Source organism: Bison bison, unplaced genomic scaffold, assembly GCF_000754665.1.
Source record: "Bison bison bison isolate TAMUID 2011002044 unplaced genomic scaffold, Bison_UMD1.0 scf7180017864262, whole genome shotgun sequence".
In the NCBI taxonomy this organism is placed as follows: Eukaryota; Metazoa; Chordata; class Mammalia; order Artiodactyla; family Bovidae; genus Bison; species Bison bison.
This window is the reverse complement of record NW_011494834.1, coordinates 2,505,085-2,516,406: the sequence shown is the minus strand read 5'-3', so window position 1 is coordinate 2,516,406 and position 11,322 is coordinate 2,505,085. Positions and strand designations below refer to the sequence as shown.

Below are 11,322 nucleotides of genomic sequence, written 5' to 3'. Positions count from 1 at the left end.
TACTTTGGCCACCTCATGCGAAGAGTTGACTCATTGGAAAAGACCCTGATTCTGGGAGGGATTGGGGGCAGGAGGAGAAGGGGACAACAGAGGATAAGATGGCTGGATGGCATCACTGACTCGATGACATGAGTTTGGGTGAACTCCAGGAGTTGGTGATGGACAAGGAGGCCTGGCGTGCTGTGATTCATGGGGTCACAAAGAGTCGGACACGCCTGAGTGACTGAACTGAACTGAACTGTGACATACTAAGTGTTTACAAATATTGATATATCTCCATAATAATATTGAAAGGAGACATTATTATCTACAATTAGTAAATGAAGCAGCAAAGTATAAAAGTAGTTGGCTCAAGATGGTTTTAAAATTTGAATTCAAGTGTCTGACTCTAAAGCTCAAGAATTTTAAAAAATGTATAAAATTATAAAATATATTTATTAAAATTTATTCTTATATATCATAGATATTTATAATGTCAATTTACAAGATTATATTTTAATGTGTAAAGTCCAGAATAAAGTATTCCTTTTCATGATTTGATTATGTAGTTTAATAATAATTGAGATTTTTGAGGTTTCATGTGCTTTTCCAAATTTTAAGAAGATCATTATGATACAATAACATGCAACATGATATTTTGACAATAATTTCCTCTAGTTATTTATTTATCAAATGTCTTATTTGTTTTCCTTTTTTAAAGTAAAACAACAGTAGAATTTCATATAGAATAACACATTTTAGTTACTCTCATGTAATTTTTTTTTTAATACATTAGGGAAAAGAACCTCAGTTAGGTTTTCCAGGAGAACTCAAAGAAAATATTTGTTGGTATTGGCCATTGTAAGTATTCAATTTGTATCAGAAGGATGATTGGAATACCATGTTTATTTTTGTCCAAAAGTGAATGGCTGTAGAGTACTTTTCAAGAAAGCAAATTGATTTACTCTAAACTCATTATTCTAAATATGGAGGTGTACATCTTTTCAGTAATAATTTGCTAAGTCTTTATTTTTCAAGATTATTCATTCTTGAATTGTTTCCTGATATTTTCTTGTGGTTATCCACAGAGAATGTAAATACCCCACCTGTTTAACACAGACATTGGAAAAATGTTCTTCCTAAAATCTTTGCTCTTCATATTTTCCAAGACAGTGGCTTTAAACAAGGGTTATTTTGACCCCATGAGACATCTAATGAGGTCTGCAGACATTTTTTATTCTTGCATTTTGGGGAGGTGTGCTGCTGGAATCTTGAGGGTAGAGGCCAGAAAATCCTCACAATAAAGAATATCCCCAAACGTCTTTTGTGCCAATGTTGAAAATATTAATCTAAGGTTATCATGTAATCAAATTTATGATTAGTAAAAAAAGAAAAAGCTTTACTTTTTCCTGATTTCACATTTCAGAATGCTTTTGAGACTAGGTATGCATATAACTATGCATATAAAATAAAAATGAAAATCTTCCAGAAGACTATGTGAAATTTCCAAACACAGAAGAATTTATGATTGAAGAGGAACAGGAAATGGAGACAATTCTAATGGCAGGGAGTGCTTTGTCAGCTGGAGTTACTGGAGAAGATAAAGCTGAGACACTGAATCCCACTCCAGTGACAACCAAATCTCTGACCATAGACTGTCTTGAATTGGCATTGCCCCCTGAACTGGCTTTTCAGCTCAATGAATTATTTGGCCCTGTTGGTATTGACTCAGGGTCCCTAACAGTTGAGGATTGTGTGATTCATACAGATCTGAATCTGGCTAAAGTGATTCATGAGAAATGGAGAGAATCTGTAATGGAGCAACAAAGACAAGAAGAGGTAGCTTATGTCAAGTTAACGCAAGATCCTTCCCTGGTTGGGCATGTTGGTCTTGATAATTCAGAACAAAAGTCATCTCAGAGAACAGGCGAAAAATTACTGAGGACTTTAGCAGCACCTGAAATGCTACCCTTACTGGATCATTGGAACACTCAAACTAAAAAAGTATCACTCAGAGAAATAATGTCAGAAGAAATTGCCTTACAGGAAAAGCATGATTTGAAAAGAGAGACGCTTATGTTTGAGAAAGATTGTGCCACTAAGCTAAAAGGAGAAGCAACTCTTTAAGATATTTGCAGCCATTAACCAAAATCTCCTGGTGGACATTTTCAAGGACCACAACTATTCATTAGAACACACAGTACAATTTCTAAATTGTGTTCTTCAAGGAGACCCTGTAAAAACAGTGGTAGCGCAAGAATCTGTGCACCAAAATGAGAATATCACTTCTCATACTGCACAGAAGTCTAAGGAGAAAAAGGCAAAGAAATGGAACGAGACTGAAGATATACCAAGTGAACCATCTTTCCAGCACTTTGAGTACCCAGAGAATGATGACTACAAGGCAGAGGCTTTCCTGCACCAACAGAAGAGGATGGAATGCTACAGCAAGGCAAAAGAAACTTATCAGATGGGGAAGAAAAACGTTGCCACATTTTATGCCCAGCAGGGTAGTCTCCATGAGGAAAAGTTGAAAGAAGCTAATCACCTTGCTGCTGTGGAGATATTTAAGAAAATCAATGCCTCCCTACTGCCGCAGAATGTTCTAGACCTCCATGGGCTGCACGTGGATGAGGCTATAGATTATTTGACGACTGTTTTACAGCAGAAAACTGAAGAATTTAAGCAGAATGGTGTAAGCCCTATCTCTCTGTGATAACGGGGAGAGGAAACCACAGCCAGGGAGGAGTTGCTCGCATCAAACCAGCTGTCATTAAATACTTCACAAGCCATAACTTTAGATTCTCTGAAATTAAACCAGGGTGCTTGAAAGTCATACTAAAGTAAGATAAACATCCTTGACTAAAAAGTGTGAAGGTTTGTAACTTAAAATTAGTTTTATTTGCAGTGATTTAGTCAATTTTACATAAATGTATGTTTTAGTAGTGATGTCCAATTATAAACAGAAAAACATGATGTTTTTCAAAATTCAAGAGAAGTTTAATTTTTACTGAATCAAATGCCAAATATGTTATCTATTAAAGATATTAAAGATAATTTTTACTGATTACAAAATGTTTAAGAAAATTATCAGCTGTAGTTTTAAAGATTGAAATGCTCTGATACTTTCTCAGACAGAAAATGTTACCTTTATAGTAATTGTTGTTTGATGTTTCGTAAAATCTTAAAGGCTTCTATGAGAGGTATTTAAAGTGCTTTGAGATCTAGTAGAAGGCAATGGCAACCCACTCCAGTACTCTTGCCTGGAAAATCCCATAGATGGAGGAGCCTGGTGGGCTGCAGTCCATGGGGTCGCTAAGAGTCAGACACGACTGAGCGACTTCACTTTCACTTTTCACTTTCATGCATTGGAGAAGGAAACGGCAACCCACTCCAGTGTTCTTGCCTGGAGAATCCCAGGGATGGGGGAGCCTGGTGGGCTGCCATCTATGGGGTTGCACAGAGTCGGACATGACTGAAGTGACTTAGCAGCAGCAGCAGTGCTTGATTGAATAAGTGAAGAAAGGAATATGTGAAAAATGCATGAGGACCCACATTTTCATATCTATAGTACCCAAGTAGTAGCAGAGTATTAGTTCATGATTTTATCATATATTATTTTCAACATTCTAAGACTTCTACAATTTCAGTTTTTTAAAAACTATTATTTTTATTTACTATCTCCTTAGCTCTGCTTTTGGTGAATTTAAAGATATATTTTAAAATGTACAACACCTATGCTTGAGATGTGTGTCTTTACATTTCATGTATCATATTTTTTAAAAGCCGTCTTGGTCAAGTAGAGAAAAACATCTATTTAGGTCTCTGCAATTTACTAAAACAATATAATTTTCCAGCTATACCTTTCTTTGGTAATAAGCCTGTTCAGCATGAGGAAAGAGCAAGAATTTTGAGTAGGGACATAATGGAGAAAAAAATGTTTTGCTGTTTCAAGATATTTTAAAGTGTGTCTTTTTGGTCCTTACAGAAAGTGTGGATTACGGACCAGTGTTTATGCAAGAACCAGATGATATAATTTTCCCGACTGATTCTGATGAAAAGAAAGTAGCACTGAATTGTGAAGCTCGTGGCAACCCAATTCCCAATTACAGGTAGAAATTCACTATTAATCATTTTTCTTTTCTTAAAAATTCCTTTCAGTGAGATTCTGATACACCCAGGGAGTATTATGTCTTAAGTAATTTTTACATTTGTCTTCTGATTTTTCCCTAAGATGGCTTCGAAATGGAACAGAAATAGATTTGGAAAGTGATTATCGCTACAGTTTGATAGACGGGGCCTTTATTATAAGCAATCCAAGTGAAGCAAAGGATTCTGGTCATTATCAGTGTTTGGCAGCCAACACATTTGGAAGTATTCTTAGTAGAGAAGTCATTCTTCAGTTTGCCTGTGAGTAAAATATTGCTCTTTCCACTTATACATGTATAGTGTGTGTGTGTGTATATATAGCTTTGAAGTTTATTTAGGCAAGAGCTTATGATTTCAAATTTTAAAATAACAGTATAAATTAGTCATGCTTAGAACTATGCAAACAACGTGCTTCTTCCTGACATATTTTTAAATTCCCTGAAATATGTGCCCTCTTCACATAAATAGTAGTTTGGGAGGCTAAAATTTCAGTTCATAAAAGCAGATTAAGTTTTAGAATTCAAATATCTTTTGAAATCTAGTAAGAAATAGGTTTTTAATTAGTTCTATCTGCTTTTAAAATATTTACTTACTTGTTATTATTCTTCTACTGCCTATTATAGTCACTATTGGCTATAGATTCTTCTGGACATAAGACAGCATATTCTAAAAATTCTTCTTCTAGTCAAAAAACCAAAGAAATAACTCTGAAGTGCTATTTCAGATTCTGACTATAACTTCCCTTCCAAGTGTCCCAGTTTCTTTTTTAATCAGAAAAAGGTACCTCATGTATTCATTCATATATCTATACTATATATATTTTCTAAAATATATCATATATCTAATTTACTAAATGTATAGATTTCTTGAAACTCTTGAAATTATTTTACATATTATGAGTCTTACACAAACTTGAGGATAGATTACTGGGTGAAAAAAACTTTTGTACCATTTTTTAGTGAGTAATCCTAATTGAATTTAAATTCTTGAGGATTATAATCACTGAGAAATAGACAGGAGGGCCAGGGATCTTTGTGTTAATAATTCAAATGTAACTATAATGGCTATGTAATTCATCACAAAATGATTTTTAAGTTAGAACTGCACCCTGAAGAATGAAATAATTGATTTTTCTCTTTGTAATCTTCTTCACATATTATGTCTAATTAACCCAGAACCCAGACACCCTGTTAAAGGAATGTGAAGGAGAAAAGGGAAGGAAAAAGTGATAATGGATCCAGTTTGGAGAAAATTGAGCTAGGTACTAGAAAAATCAAAACATTATCTTTTAAAGTAGAATTGGCTAAAGAGTTCAGACTGTATACACCAAATATACCAATATAGTAGACTAACTATACTCCTTTTGTTTTTTAAAATATTACACAGTGCATCACAGAAATCTAATATAAAATTTTATAAGATATTGGTATTAGTTTTCCTAAACTTCTTTTTAATTAATTAAATAGTATGATAGATCTTTGAGAGAAACAGATAACAACCACATTAATTCAAGAAAGAAAAGCCAAGGAAAGTGAACATCAGTTGCTCACTTTAAAATGAAAATTGATTATCACAGAAAATAATAGATTCAACAAGACAGGTGCAGCAAATCCAGGAAACATGTACTAATATCAGTGGCTTATAACTTTTTCTTTGGTTTATGTTATCTGACACAAGTATACCAATTCTCAGTCGCCTCTTTTTCTCCTAAATCAGCAGTGATGCAAAATATGCAATGTTTTCTACATTATTCAGAGCAGAAATCTATTTGCTGGAAGATTCTAGGTGTCTATTTGACTGTACTTTTCTAAGATATTAAAAAAAAACCCAGCCACTTCTATCAAATACTCCACCCCATGTAGAGTGCATAAGTTAGCACCAGCATTTACAGTTTAAGACTACGCAAGGAAAGCTTTCTCTACCTTCTACCTGCCCACTTACCTATCTTACCTACTCAGCATCAAGCTGTCCTGAGCTTAATTTACAACAATACTTGCTTTATTTTTATTAATAACTTAAACATATGGGTAAAATATGCAATCATTAGTAGTGTCTTGTTACTCTGTTCTCACTATCCCTGTCCCACCTGACTTGCTGTTGTGTTTTGGAGGCTATACATATGCATGCTGCTGCTGTGACCCCATAGATGGCAGCCCACCAGGCTCTCCAGTCCCGGAGATTCTCCAGGCAAGAACACTGGAGTGGGTTGCCATTTCATTCTCCAAAAGAACCCATAATATGCCTGGTTGAAGCAGTCAGTCACTTACATATTGCTTCAAAATTGCTCCCCATCTTGATTCTGTTATGTCTCTGTTGATAGTATAAAAATCAAGTCTTTTTAGGCTGTGTTCTATCTTTTGGCCAGGATATCTTTGGGGGAAAATGCAAATACAGGTAATAGAGAAGATAGAACAAAGATTCAATTTGCTGTCTAGTATACATTGGTGTCCAGAGCAGACAATGGCAACCCACTCTGGTACTCTGGCCTGGAAATTCCCATGGACAGAGGAGCTTGGTAGGCTGCAGTCCATGGGGTCGCTAAGAGTCGAATAAGACTGAGCGACTTCACTTTCGCTTTTCACTTTCCTGCATTGGAAAAGGAAATGGCAACCCACTCCAGTGTTCTTTCCTGGAGAATCCCAGGGACGGGGGAGCCTGGTGGGCTGCCATCTATGGGGTTGCACAGAGTCGGACACGACTGAAGCGACTTAGCAGCAGCAGCATACATTGGTGTCTAGTATACATGGGTGTCTAGTATACCTGGGTGTATATACAGAGTACTAGTATACTAGCTTAAAAGTCAATAGTCAAAAACCTAAGATCATGGCATCCAGTCCCATCATTCATGGCAGATAGATGGGGAAACAATGGAAACAGTGAGAGGCTTTATTTTGGGGGGGGTCCCAAATCACTGCACATGGTGAATGAGCCATGAAATAAAAGACACTTGCTCCTTGGAAGAAAAGCTATGACCAACCTCGACAGAGTATTAAAAAGCAGAGACATCACTTTGCTGACAAAGGTTCATCTAGTCAAAGCTATGGTTTTTCCAGTAGTCATGTATGGATGTGAGAAATGGACTATAAAAAAAGCTGAGCCCCGAAGAATTGATGCTTTTGAACAGAGGTGTTGGAGAAGACTCTTGAGAGTCCCTTGGACTGCAAGGAGATCCAACCAATCCATCCTAAAGGAAATCAGTCCTGAATATTCACTGGAAGGACTGATGCTGAAGCTGAAACTCCAGTACTTTGGCCACGTGAAGCAAAAAGCTGACTCATTTGAAAAGACCCTGATGCTGGGAAAGATTGAAGGCAGGAGGAGAAGGGAACAACAGAGGATGAGATGGTGGGATGGCATTACCAACTCAATGGACATGAGTTTGAGTAAGTTCCAGGTGTTGGTGATGGACAGAGAAGCCGGGCGTACTGCAGTCCATGGGATCACAAAGAGTCAGACACGACTGAGCGACTGAACTGAATTGATACCTGAGTGTGAACATGGGTGTGATGGGATTCTAATAGTCCGAATAGTTTTATGATTAAGGAGAGGAAATGAGGTAGGATGTCACAGAGAATAAAATGGGACTGCTTAAAGAAGAGAGTAGATACAAATGTAAAGCAAAATTAAAAATTTAGTGTCAAATTCCCTTTGCATCATGATTTTCTATGACCAGCCTCATAGATAGAGATGAGTTCACCTTCTGTTGTTGACAGAATGCTTAATGTCCTTTAGGGCTTAAGAACTTTAGTGACTAGAGGAACTCTGATTACTTTGTACACATTTTGGAGCTGATATTAATTCTTCATATCATCATCTACTATTTATTAAAAAATGAAATATGTATTATTATACAACTAATATTTCAAAACATATATTATGAAATTTAGATAATTATTAAAACCATTTAATTAAATTAAATATTTAAATCGAACACAAATCTGTTAGATGTTTTAAATGTCATTTAATATGACAAAATTACAAATTATCAAAATGATTACAAACATACAAACTCGGTTTACAAAGATTTAATTGTAGTTGGTATAAATTTAAGGTATAAAAGCCTTGATCTTTATACCTTAATTTAATTATGTACTACACAATTATTTTATCAACTATGGTTTTCTACTTGTGTAGTACAATTGTGATGTTCTAAAGTCACATAGAAAAGAGGATCATATTACCCAATCCAGGTTAGTTTCTGAGTTACCAACCAGTTGAATTTTGGTTGTTCCTTTCAAAGTGAGACTGTTGACTCTTGGACTCTTTTATAATTTAAACATTATTTTTGTTATATAAATAATAGTTTAAATACAGCTTTTGCATATGTTTTCACCTTTTGAAATATGATATATGTGACTAAAATAACAAACACCAAAAAAAAAATATGTCATTTCATCATAGAAGACTGGAAGGCAAAAGTAGGAAGTCAAGATACTTGGAGTAACAGGAAACTTGGCCTTGGAGTACAAAATGAAGCAGGGCAAAGGCTAATGGAGTTTTGCCAATAAAATGCACTGGTCATAGCAAACATCCTCTACCAACAACACAAGACTCTACACATGGACATCACCAGGTTGTCATTACTGAAATCAGATTGATTATATTCTTTGCAGTTGAAGATGGATAAGCTCTATACATTCAGCAAAAAGAAGACCAGTAGCTGACTGTGGCTCAGATCATGAACTCCATATTGCAAAATTCAGACTTAAATTGAAGAAAATAGGAAAAACCACTAGACCATTCAGGTATGGCCTAAATCAAATCCCTTACAATTATACAGTGGAAGTGACAGATATATTCAATGGATTAAATCTGATGGACAGTGTGCCTGAAGAACTATGGATGGAGGTTCATGACATTGTACAGGAGGCAGTGATCAAAACCATCCCCAAGATAAAGAAATGAAAAGGCAAAACAGTTGTCTGTGGAGGACTTACAAATAGCTGAGAATAGAAGAGATGCAAAAGGCAAAGGAGAAAAGGAAAGATATACTCATTTGAATGCAGAGTTCTAAAGACTAGAAAGGAGAGATAAGAAAGCCTTCCTAAGTGAACAATGCAAAGAAATAGAGGGAAAACAATAGAATGGGAAAGACTAGAGATCTCTTCAAGAAAATTAGAGATACCAAAGGAACATTTCATGCAAAGATGGACACAATAAAGGACAGAAATGGTATGGACACAATAAAGGACAGAAATGGTATGGACCTAACAGAAGCAGAACATATTAAGAAGAGGTGGCAGGGATACACAGAACTATACAGGAAACATCTTCATGACCCATATAACCATGATGATGTGGTCACTCACCTAGAGCTAGACATCCTGGAGTATGAAGTCAAGTGGGCCTTAGGAAGCATTACTATGAACAGCTAGTGGAGGTGATGGAATTCCAGCTTAACTATTTCAAATCCTAAATGATGATGCTGTGAAAGCGCTGCATGCAATATGCTAGCAATTTTGGAAAAATCAGGTGTGGCCACAGGACTGGGAAAGATCAGTTTTCATTCCAATCCCAAAGAAAGGCAATGCCAAAGAATGTTCAAAGTACTGCGCAATTGTACTCATCTCACAATCTAGCAAAGTAATGCTCAAAATCCTGCAAACTTGATTTCAACAGTATGTGAACTGAGAACTTCCAGATGTTCAAGCTGGGTTTAGAAAAGGTAGAAGAACCAGAGATCAGATTGCCAACATCCGTTGGATCATCGGAAAAGCAAGAGAATTCCAGAAAAAAATAAAAATCTACTTCTGCTTTATTGACTATGCCAAAGTCTTTGTGTGGATCATAATACATTGTGAAAAATTCTTAAAGACATGGGAATATCAGACCACCTTACTTGCCTCTTGAGAAATCTGTATGCAGGTCAAGAAACAGCAGTTAGAACTGGACATGGAACAGCAGAGTGGTAAAAATTGGGAAGGGAGTATGTCAAGGCTGTGTATTGTCACCCTACTTTTTAAACTTCTATACAGAGTATATCATATGAAATGCCGGGCTAGATGAAGCACAAGCTGGAGTCAAGATAACCAGGAGAAATATCAATAGCCTCAGATATCCAGAAGACACCACCCTTATGGCAGAAAGTGAAGAAGAAATAAAGATCCTCTTGATGAAAGTAAAAGAAGAGAATGCAAAGCTGGCTTAAAATTCAACATTCAAAAAGTGATGATCATGGCATCTAGTCCCATCACTTCATTCAAGTTGATGGGGAAACAATGGAAACAGTGACAGCCTTTATTTTGGGGGGGCCCAAAATCACTACAGATGGTGACTGCAGCCATGAAATTAAAGGATGCTTGCTCCATGAAAGAAAAGCTATGACCAGGGAAGCATGGCTTGCTGCAGTCCATGGGGTCACCAAGAATTGAACACGCCTGAATGACTGAACTGACTGACTAAAATAATGTGATTGTAAGATTTAATTGGACAATGTTAAATAAACATTAAATGTGTCTCCCCTAATTATATTCATAGAAAAATGACCAAATCTATATGTTATAAAATGATATGTGTTCAAATATTCTAACTATTCATATGTTAAAATCCCATTAATCATATCCTATTAGAATTATCTTCCTTTTTCATGAAAATTATGTACATTATATACATATATGAAAGTGAAGTGAAAGTGAAGTTGTTCAATCTCGTCCGACTCTTTACAACCCCATGGACTGTAGCCTGTCAGGCTCCTCTGTCCATGGGTTTCTCCAGGCAAGAATACTGGAGTGGGTAGCCATTACCTTCTCCAGGGGATCTTCCCAACACAGGGATCGAACCCAAGTGTCCTGCACTGCAGGCAGACCCTTTACTGTCTGAGCCACCCAGGGGCTCCCTACTCACATACATCATATTAAATAACATGTACACATATACATCATATTAAATAAGATTTTGCAGAGTTAGCTTATTCATATACATATATCTGGCCACCCACTCCAGTACTCTTGCCTGGAAAATCCCATGGACAGAAGAGCTTGGTGGGCTACAGTCCATGGGATCGCAAAGAGTCGGACGCGACTGAGCGACTTCACTTTCACTTTTCACTTGCATGCGTTGGAGAAGGAAATGGCAACCCACTCCAGTCTTCTTGCCTAGAGAATCCCAGGGATGGGGAGCCTGGTGGGCTGCTGTCTATGGGGTCGCACAGAGTCGGACATGACTGAAGTGACTTAGTAGCATACATTTATCAGT

The 11,322-nt window shown here is 36.5% G+C and overlaps 1 protein-coding gene across 1 annotated transcript in view; it reads left to right on the top strand.

Moving 5' to 3' along the window:
* CNTN5 (contactin 5) overlaps positions 1-11,322 on the top strand; it is a 671,487-nt gene that overhangs the window by 28,931 nt on the left and 631,234 nt on the right. Inside the window, exons 2-3 of the mRNA XM_010848232.1 lie at positions 3,968-4,091; positions 4,214-4,389. Coding sequence (XP_010846534.1) covers positions 3,994-4,091; positions 4,214-4,389 — 274 coding nt within the window. The 5' untranslated portion in view covers positions 3,968-3,993. The remainder of the gene's footprint in view (positions 1-3,967; positions 4,092-4,213; positions 4,390-11,322) is intronic.